The sequence below is a fragment of the Rhipicephalus microplus genome, chromosome 5 (assembly GCF_043290135.1).
Source record: "Rhipicephalus microplus isolate Deutch F79 chromosome 5, USDA_Rmic, whole genome shotgun sequence".
In the NCBI taxonomy this organism is placed as follows: Eukaryota; Metazoa; Arthropoda; class Arachnida; order Ixodida; family Ixodidae; genus Rhipicephalus; species Rhipicephalus microplus.
Genome location: NC_134704.1, coordinates 184183006 through 184193498, shown reverse-complemented (window position 1 = coordinate 184193498; position 10493 = coordinate 184183006). Strand labels below are relative to the sequence as shown.

The 10493-nt window shown below is 47.0% G+C and overlaps 1 protein-coding gene and 1 long non-coding RNA gene across 4 annotated transcripts in view; one reads left to right on the top strand and one right to left on the bottom strand.

The window, feature by feature from the left end:
- LOC142818057 (uncharacterized) overlaps window positions 1–10493 on the bottom strand; it is a 427592-nt gene that overhangs the window by 268743 nt on the left and 148356 nt on the right. The gene's annotated exons all lie outside the window — the stretch shown is intronic.
- LOC119174065 (protein 5NUC) overlaps window positions 1–10493 on the top strand; it is a 442987-nt gene that overhangs the window by 322331 nt on the left and 110163 nt on the right. For all 3 annotated transcript variants that reach the window (XM_075896283.1, XM_037424851.2, XM_075896284.1), the window contains one exon: window positions 1–204. In XM_075896283.1, coding sequence (XP_075752398.1) covers window positions 1–204 — 204 coding nt within the window. The remainder of the gene's footprint in view (window positions 205–10493) is intronic.

The window sequence follows — 10493 nt, the reverse complement described above, 5'->3', positions numbered from 1 at the left end:
GCAAGGTTCGCTTCACGGACGAAGCAGAGTGCATCCAGCGGGAGGCGCAGAGGCTGCGGCGCGATGAAGGCGTGCAGGTGATCATCGCCGTGGGTCACTCGGGTGTGCCACGAGACGTGGAGATTTGTGAGCGCGTGCCCGAGGTCAGTCTAGTCGTCGGTGGCCACACCCACACATTCCTGTACTCGGGACCTACAGAAAATGGTAAGCCCATTTTACAACGAAAGCTGTTACGAGATCACAACTTGGCTATCACGCAGCGGCGTAGTTGTCTGCCGCCACCACCGCCACCGGTGTTCGTAACCACATCATACGAAATCAGCAAAAAACAGCCCAGTAACACAGGGTGTTCGAACATGGGTCCGCTGCATGTCTGCCCAGTATTTTATCACTGAGCCACGCCGGTGCTTGGGACTTGTTGGTAAACTTGCCTAGGCAGGCTTGATGTCGGCAAAACAATCGCGTTAATAGGACTTATAAAGCCTTTTGATACAAAGAAAGAACAAGCAGCCATCGCACAATGCAAATAGCGTAACGAGTTAGCTGTCCAATGCCCCAACTCATTACAGAAGCTTGTTTTTTTCCCCAATGAACTGTGGCGCTTACCCACTTCAGCCATAATTCTTCATTGTCTTCAGCCGCTGCATAATCAATCGGCACAAAATTGCTTGCAAGTGTTTAGCGGATACCACGCTTCTCAGAAGAATGACGAGAAATAGCATAGCGAATGCCGGCCTACTACTCAGAAATTTATTATTGATGACCTAGTGGGTATCGAGCAAGTGTGCTTGCAGCAGTTACCAAATGAGTGTTCTGAAAGGGCTCTCAAAGGCCGCTTTTCTAGCTTTCGCTATGACTGTGCAGCGCCTTCCGCGCAGGCCTGGCGTTTTTTTTTATACGAAAGCACACACCAGTCACTTGAGAAGCACGCTTTCGTGCAGTTAACTGTTGCTGGGGGGGACGAGGGCAAGCTTAACCCGACCAGACGTTTCGAATTAGGAAGAAAATGTCCCGGTTTGGCGGCTGTGGTTCTGCTATCCCACCAAGCAGCTGTCGGGACGCTGTTTTCTTTTTTTATAGATGCGAAGCAGCTCTTTCTCTAGCCTGTGTAATGGTGTCCCTCTGTAAACTTCCACTGCGCATGATCGCGTCTCGTGCCGGCTCAGGAAGACACCCGCGAAACTGTCGGTCGCTCCCCTTCCCCTCTCTCGCCTCGTTAGGCATATGCAGGCAGCGTCGGCTAGTAAGAAACTGACTGCTCGCTGGCCACCCCGTATATGTAGGCACTGGATCGCGCATACGGAATTCAGTCAAAGGCGTCGTATCTTGGCTTTCGCTTGATGAGCGCCAGCGTCAAAGTCACCACCAGTCTAATAGTTAGCACCCGCTGCTTTATCTGCACATGGTTTGCTTTAGTGGGAGATGGTCCAAGTTTTTGTCCCGCTTTCGGCAGAAAGCCAGCTCGTAGTTGTGGTCAGCTATCTGGCAACCACTTCTCTTTGATATACTATATTACTATACATAGTTATGATCTGCCTTTTTGTCCTTGTTCACCTTTTATTGTGGCTCACACCCACTATCGGAGATTGGCCAAAAATTGAGTGGTCTTATAAAATATCATTCAGCATTAGAGTAATAGAGAATACAAAATGAAAAGGTTACAAATTCGGGAACAAAATTTTGATACTCACTCAAATGTACCAACTAAAAGCTTTGTATTAGTAATAGCTGATAAGGTAAATAAAAATGCACACTTTGAAAGAACTTAAAATTAAGCTAGAAATTAGAAAAAATTAAAGTTAGAAAGAACTTAAAATTAAAAATAAAAGCATATGTCAACACAAAAGGATAATAATATTGATTAGTTTGTTAGTCTTTCGGTTTCTGCCAGATAATTCCACACATCCACTCAAACTTTCGCACTGGCAAACCCAGAAATGGGGGCTCCAAACGATATAATCACGGACATAGATGAATTTGTTACTATAGCACGTACAGGACTTTTCTAACTTGGACCTACGAGTCGCAGTAGGTTTTTTATGGTTCAAAAAGAAATTATCTATAGTGTATAGCTCGCGCCAAAAAGTGCATGTAGGAAAAAGAGCCTGACCAGACCAGTGCTGGTAGAAATTTATTTTCAGCACCCGACGGCGCAGCCTGGAAATTGTGACTTTCAGTTTACGTGTTTCACAAAACGATTGGCGCCATGGATATAATAAGCTCTGGTATTGTGTGGAATTTGTGAGAAATGTACCTGCAAAGCTCTCCATAATGTTATGCCTGCGAAACTGTGCAGCCGTTACATAAGTGGGTGGTAGAAAACGCGGCAAAATATGCTCGATTAATTATCACTTCTCTAAACAATCAGTCAGTTTTTTTATGAGCAGCCCTTTATGACTAGGAACTCAAACTAATGTAAATCTTCTCAAATGTGCAAGGATTAATGCACAAAACGCCTTTATTATGTGCGGGACAGCACCAACAGAAAGTGTAGCGCAGAGAGACAGAGAAGCTGTAATTATAACGGCCGATGTCATTTCCGTGCTTAAGTTTCGTAAGGAAAGTACCACTCTCACGAACTCAGTCAGAAAAACAGGTAATGCTCACAAAATTCGTCCGCCACGGTCGTTTCCGGTGCATTCTTCACTAAAGCTAAGGCCCTAAATGGTTGTTCATGTTTTACTGTCCCACTTAGTCAGAGTAGAACACTCCATAATTTTGACTTGGGTGTAAGTGGCCTTAGCGAAGTGCAGCATTTCCGCAAGCACTTTGTGCCTAGTCCAGTTGTCGGCTCATGCAGTTATGTGTTTTTTGACAGTCGCGGTAATTTTCAAGTAGACCCGTGCGTATGTATTTTCTTTCAGCTCTGCGGCAAATAGCCCTAAGTCTGATATTCAGCGTCCACTCTAGCGTGAACCTTCGGGAATTTTTACAAACTTGGAAAACTGGTTTAATTTGTTTTCTATGAGTGCTACTAAGCTTTCAGGGTCAGTAACAGTATCAGCTTGGTGTGACATATGACAACGAAACAATTGCCAGCTAGTTATTTTTGCTGAGTGCCTATATTTAGAAACGCGTAGTGTGGATGCTGTGTCAGGATATAGGCATATTATCACTGCCCTATGTTGCAATGCCTGTTCGCCATGCAGCCTCAGATGCAATATCATGTGAGCAAAGCATGAGGGCTGGGCAACTTGAGTGAGTGAAACCCCGCAGGAACGTCGCAACAAGCACCATGAACTATCCTGAATTGCTTTTTGTAGGTCCTTTCCACGGCGATCGCAGTAGGGAGTTTCCCACATGAAGTTGTGTGCATTGAAATATCCGCAGTATATTACAGCTTTTGTGTATGTCTGAAAAAGTGCTTTCAACGCAGAAAGCGAGAGTATTATGGAAGGCTGGAAATAAACGCTGACTATTGTAATATTTACTCGACGAAATCTAAATTCACATGCTACATAATGTGAATAATCCAATCATGTAGCATATAACTGTACTGATGGCAGATCTGTTCTTACACATGTCGTCGCTCTAATTGGTCCTGTAGATCTAGAGGACATATACTCAACATAGTTTGCTAACGGAAAATTATTATCTACCCCGAACTCTGTAATACACAACACTGCAAAGGAGCTGTGAGCCACAAATGTTCTGAAGTCTGCACACTTAGGGCGAACACTATTTGCATTTCACTGGTAGATCGCGACACCTTGATACCTATTATTCAGGTTTTGCCTGCGCAGTGACTGTTGTGGCTAATTGTAACGCTGCCTGTTCCATCGAAAAGACGGCTTTGACCTCAGGCAGGTTGTTAGCTTGTCGGATCGCAGCAAGTACGGCTTTTAAAGCCGAGAATAACGTTGGTACTACAAGATGAGATATCGACGCAGCGCAGTTTTCTGGTTGCGTTACACTTACTGAACGCGATGTGCCCTTGCTTTGTTGGTTGCTAACCACGTGGTTACTTTTCTCTTGATGTTCCTCTTGAGACTCTTGTCGAGCTTGCTGCGGGCTTGTTTATGTCCACACATTTTCCTTTTGCTTTCGTTGTCCTCTTGCAGCTTGCGCGTGCGTCATTACAGCGTCCTGGCATTTAGGTGCTTGCGGTCGAGAAGGCCGTCCATGGTTCATGGTGTTCATGTTTGGCTCAGTCACATCATGCTGTTGCGGGCGACCATAGATGATGTCATGTTGATATTCAAGAGAAGCCGCCTTGTTCTACGGGCATCCAGAAAACGAAGCAGCGTGGGGCCTCTTGCAATAGGCACACGTAGGTTCTGTTATCGTCGATTTGCAGTACTTGTGATGATGATCTTCGCCGCATATTTTGCAGCACCTTCTTCCTCAAAATTTTGGCCGAATGTCTAAGCCTCTGAAAATTATAGCAGCGTTTTGCTGGGCCCAGATATTCCCTAACTGAACGGCTGGCAAACCCAAGAAATACTTTTTCTGGAAGGGGTCTGTCATATCTGATTTGTAAAATCACACTTATCAGTAGATGCGATGCTACAGTTCCATCTTCTTGTCACATGTAACGGGCCTGGCGTGCACCTGATTTCACTCCTGTCTCTCCTAAATATTCTGTAAGTTGTTTGTCTGTGCACTCTGGAGGCACAAGTCTGATTTTTTTCTGCATTTCGTATGTATGACTCCGCATTGAATGACTTCACCAGCCAGCCACCTGCGCACACGACAATAAGTTTTTGGCTGAAGCAAGAGTGCTCACAGCGATTGAGAAACTTCCATCTTTGTTCACTCGGAAAGAACGCACTTTTTTTCTAGCGCAACAATTTCCGCAGCTACAACAATTGCGTTTACTTTGCAAAATGTTCTTGTTTCCTCTATTAGTCGGAATACCGCAGGAATTCTCTCAAATCTTCTATTGTTATATGTCACTTGAGTAAAAGTATCTGCTTTATCATCAGATTTAATATCTTCATCAATAAAGGAGTAGGTCGATGTCCCCTCATGCATGTTGTCCGCCTAGTCTTCCACACCTTTTTCGCAGAGCTTGCTTCGTTCGGCATGCCCTCAGCTGTCCTCATCGCCTCCGAAACAAGTGCTGGTGCCCTGATGTAAGGAACTCTGGCAGAACCAAGTTGACCCACTCGCTCATCGGTTCCGAAGCCCCGCTGTAGTAAAGGTGGCCCTTCCCCCGCTTTCACATCTTGGCTGGTTCCCTCCGTCACGGTGATGGTAAAAAGTCGTTGCTCAGTGCGGTCGCGTCATTTCCTGATATCGGAGGTCACAGCTGTTGTTGTCCTCCACACTGTAAAAAGCTTTTCGCGGCTGCCAAAACCTATTTTGTAGGAGCACAGAAAGCAAAGAACGTTCTTTTATCACCTAGAGGTTAAAGTACGCACTAGCGACAGGATATCACTATCGTGTTAAATTCTTATAGGCAAAGCTTTACTCTCTATTGTCTTGTTCTTTCACCTACACCAGTGCAATCATATTGGTAAAATATGATTTAAGTGAACTAGCCGATTCGTATGCCCTCCAAATAGTTTGCGGCGTTATTACAGTGGAGCCTGTGGACTATCAGCAACCTTCAACCATGTGTGGTGGGGATGTAAAGTCGGCACCTCCACTTTCAGCGAGGACAGCTGGGCAGCGTTCTTGCACATCCCTGAACTCGGCGATTAAACCCTGGTCGTCAAGAGTGCCCCAAGATAGAGAATAAAACACTTATTTGACATTCTCGGTGAGAGCAGTGAGTAAGATCTTTAGTCAGGGACTCCTATGGAGCGGGCCGCTGTGAGTAGGCGCTGTGTTCGGGGGCCTACATGAGCACCAGTTTTAAGGCTGGTGCACACCGGTGACTAGCAGCGTTCGCGCGATCATTTGCGACTGGTCGCAAACAGTCGCCAACGATCGCAAAGCGACTGCTTTGCCGAGTCGCTTCCTGACAGATTTTTCAGTCTCAAAGCTGCTGGAACCAATCAGCGATGCTCAGTTTTTTTTTATTGCGATGGTATCCTGCCGCCAGATACAAACGAGTGCGTTCCTCTGGGTCTTTGGCACCACGGCCATCACCGAGTACTTGGCTTGGAAATGGCGGGGTGCAGCAGCTCGAGCAAAGTGTCAAATTTACGTGCCGGCATTCGCAAGAAGATGAACACCGTCAAATAAAGAGAAAATGAATTGTGCACTATCTTTCTCCTGTATTCAGAATCGTTTTTTGTCTTGAACTTGACTTGTCACCACCGTCGATTCAGCGCGTTCGGAACGCGTTTGTGCTTCATGCCTTGGCAACGACTGGCAGTGACTGACACCGCGTTCGAGGCGCGTTTGTGCTGCATCCGAGGCTGTGGCTAGTCAAGATAAATTCAAGAGCGTTTCTGAATACGTACGCTTCTCGGAAATACTCCTCGTCGTATCAGCGCCTATCAGCGTCTATCAATCAGGTAATAGAGAAATTCTCAGAGTATAACCAACCACTATACATAGCCTTCATAGATTACGAGAAGGCGTTTGATTCAGTAGAAATATCAGCCGTCATGCAAACACTGCGGAATCAGGGCGTAGATGAAGTATATATAAACATTCTGGAAGAAATCTACAGGGGATCAACTGCTACCATAGTGCTTCATAAAGAAAGCAACAGAATACCAATCAAGAAGGGTGTAAGGCAGGGGGAAACAATTTCCCCAATGCTATTTACCGCGTGCTTACAGGAGATTTTCAGAAACCTAGAATGGGAAGAGCTTGGGATAAGAGTCAATGGAGAATACCTTAGCAACCTGCGCTTCGCCGATGACATTGCATTGCTGAGTAACTCGGGGGACGAAATGCAACTCATGATTACGGAGTTAGACCAGGAGAGCAGAAAGGTGGGTCTTAAAATTAATCTGCAGAAAACGAAAGTAATGTACAACAACCTCGGCAAGGAGCAGCGCTTCGAGATAGGTAATAGTGCACTTGAAGTTGTAAAAGACTATGTCTACTTAGGGCAGGTAATAACCGCAGAGCCGAACCACGAGATTGAAGTAACTAGAAGAATAAGAATGGGGTGGAGCACATTCGGCAAGCACTCTCAAATTATGACAGGTAGATTGCCACTATCCCTCAAGAGGAAGGTATATAACAGCTGTATCTTGCCGGTACTTAGCTACGGAGCAGAAACCTGGAGACTTACAAAGAGGGTTCAGCTTAAATTGAGGACGACGCAGCGAGCAATGGAAAGAAAAATGGTAGGTGTAACCTTAAGAGACAAAAAGAGAGCAGAGTGGGTTAGGAAATAAACGGGGGTTAAAGATATCATAGCTGAAATCAAGAAGAAGAAATGGACATGGGCAGGGCATGTAGCGCGTAGACAGGATAACCGCTGGTCATTAAGGGTAACTGACTGGATTCCTAGAGAAGGGAAGCGGGTTAGGGGGAGACAGAAGGTTAGGTGGGCAGATGAGATTAAGAAGTTTGCGGGTATAAATTGGCAGCAGCAAGCACAGGACCGGGTTAACTGGCGGAACATGGGAGAGGCCTTTGTCCTGCAGTGGACGTAGTCAGGCTGATGATGATGATGATGATGATGATGTATCAGCGCAGCTCGGGAGGTAGGCGGCTTTCATGGCCGGCTAACTCCCGCGATCGAAAGAATGGTCACACCCACCATCGGCTTTTTTAATCTGTGCTGCCAACACTGATACCATGGCACAGCGAACCAGCATCATGACAATCGCTTGTTCTTTGCTTGAATCGAACTCCTTGAAGCTCTTGGGAACGCTGTGCAGGAACGGTCGAAAACAATAAATGCGGTGCGCTCGGTTTGCTCCGCTCACTCAGGTGGCGGCGATGAGCTGATTGGCGCCGGTCTCCAGAGTTCTCGCTGATAACGAGATCCGGACGAGACTCTCCGGTTTTGCGACTTCCGGTCGCTCGCGTGCAGACTCTGCCGATGTGAACATCAGTCGCTTTTTGGTCGCCAGTCGCGAATGGTAGCACCACCACTGCTAGTCGCCGGTGTGCACCAGCCTTTAGGGTGGGGCCAGCCTTTGACTCACTACATGCCGCCAACACTCCTCCACCCACCAAAGCACAATGTTGCCTGACAACAAGGTCACGCTATCGCGCCATCTTGTCACCCGCACTGATGGCAGTTTAATAATCGCGAACACGGACCGGCGTCGGCGTCAACAAGAAGCAGTAGATGCATCAAGCGGGAATATGTGTCCATCGGTGGCGTCAAGTGTCTGTGTCAACACAAAAAAGTAGATGCATCAAGCGTAAAATTCGTTCCTCAGTGACGTCCAGCGTCGACAAGAACATGAAGCAGTAAATGCATCAACCGCGAAATGTACACATCGGTGTCGTCTAGCGTCGGCGTCAACACGAAGCATTGGGTGCATCAAGCGTGAAATCTATCCGTCTCTGGCGTCAAACGTCGGCGTCAACTAGAAATAATAGATGCATCAAGCGTTAATTGTGTCCGTCGGTGGCGTCCAGCATTAGAGTCAGCACGAAACAGTCGATGCGTCAAGCGTGAATTGTAAACGTCGGTTTACATTCCATCACAGCATATCACAGTCGCAGCACATTCACGGAGTGAATGATGACGAGTGGGGCGAAGCGGCTGTCAGTCCGTTCTCGCTTCCGTCCGTGCGTTCGTTATTGCATGCGTCCGTCCGTCCACCCATGCATCCATTCCTGCGTTCATATGTGCGTGCGTCCGTCCATCCTTCTATTCTTCGGTCTGCCCAGGCGTCCAACCGTGCGTTTGTCTGTGCGTGCGTCCGTCCCTGCATTCGTCTGTGCGTTCGTCCGTGCGTTCGTCCGTTTGTCCGTGCGTCTGTTAGTCCGTGCGTCCAACAAACATTCAGACAAACGGCAGACACATGCGCCCAGCGGATGATTCGTGGTTTGCCGATAAAAGCCTCCGAAGCTTCGTCCCACTCATCACCATACCTTCCGTGGATGTGCTGTGAGGTGGTTACAGCATACATGCATACATACAGGTGACGATTGACCAATACATTAAGGAGCTTCGTTCCTAAAACATTAATCTACGCTACCTGAACGCTACGCAATACATTCGCCTTTCCTCATGATTCCCTTCGGGGAGGTGGGGACATTTTCTCTTATGAATGATTTTCGATGGGAGCTTCTTGCTGCTTTCTTTAATGCTGATCGCACAGAGAGAGCAGAAGTGACCCTTCAATCAAGAAGCACGCGTAACAACGAAAGTGTAGCAGTGTACAGTGAAGGCATGTCTCAGTTATTCAACCTAGCGGATCCAATATGAGCGAGCGCAGGAAGTGGCGTCATCTGATGAGTTTTGTTCCGAGACCACCACGATGGAAAGGACGCAGCAGCGAGCAAGAATATGGAACCGAGATATAAACAATACTTTCCTGTACTTATTGCCACCAATCTTCGAGAACAGTACGGAAGCACTACGGGAACTAGTACGGTCTATCGCACGAGAATATCTCCAAAAGCAGCGCATTGACCAGAACACTTCAATGCATTTGTCTTGCTTTCGTCCCTGGCCACCATTTTCCGTGAGGGGGTTATGCAGGTTTGACGGGAACTTCAGTTCAACCCCAAGCAATAAGTGCCACTACTACATTCATTCTCCAATGTGAGGTAAAGGAAAACAAATCCTCTGCCCACACCGTAAACAAAAAGCACGCAATGCCAATCAGAAAAATTGAACAGGCAGAGCCAAGCAAAATTTTATGGGGGAAGGATGGTGCAGGCGAAACAGACTCCACCCCCCAGTCGAACCGGACAAAAAAGCTCTTAGTTTGGTTTACAATGTTGATCTTGCTGCAAAGTGCTCGATTGAGTTAATCTTCAGTACAGTAGCCGAAAATGACCTATGCTGATGTGCTACTGCGAGGTGCTCCCGGACGTCCAGACGTCGCAGCCACTACACATATGCAGTGGCTTATGTACTGAGCGCCCTGGAGCCACTACCAAGCGGGTAGACTCGGGAAAAGTGATTTCTGGAGTATTTTCGACAGGGTATCTTTTTCTTAAAACTGTGTGGAGGCTGGTCACTTCTACCGAACGTGGAAACACTGCTAGGCATAACTGCCTGGTTTCATTGTGAATTCCTCTCGACTACGAAATAGTGAGCGCCTCTTCGAGATCCAGGAATACCTGTCGAGTCCTCAAAGCTGAAGTGGCTTCCAGCAACATCAAGCTTGAGCAACGACAATAAGGTGACATAGTCCCCGAGCCCCTGCTTTTCAGCAAGCCTCCTAAGGCTTCGTTCACCGAGTTCGCGTGGGGAAAAGCAACATCGGCGACCTGTAGGGACAAAACTGCTGTCGGCGGTAACGCAGAAAGACCTCGATTGCTGACTCAGAACGCCGATGACCGACTCAGAAACCGTGCTTTGATAGTGACGTTGCTTCTGATTTCCATGTGTGTAAAAGATTATTCAGAAGTATGCAGCAAGCTTTCTAAAACGCTGAATAAAATACTGACTCCTTGATAGGGACCACAAATTCGCATTGCAGAAAGGCATGCACCTTATCGACCTAGCT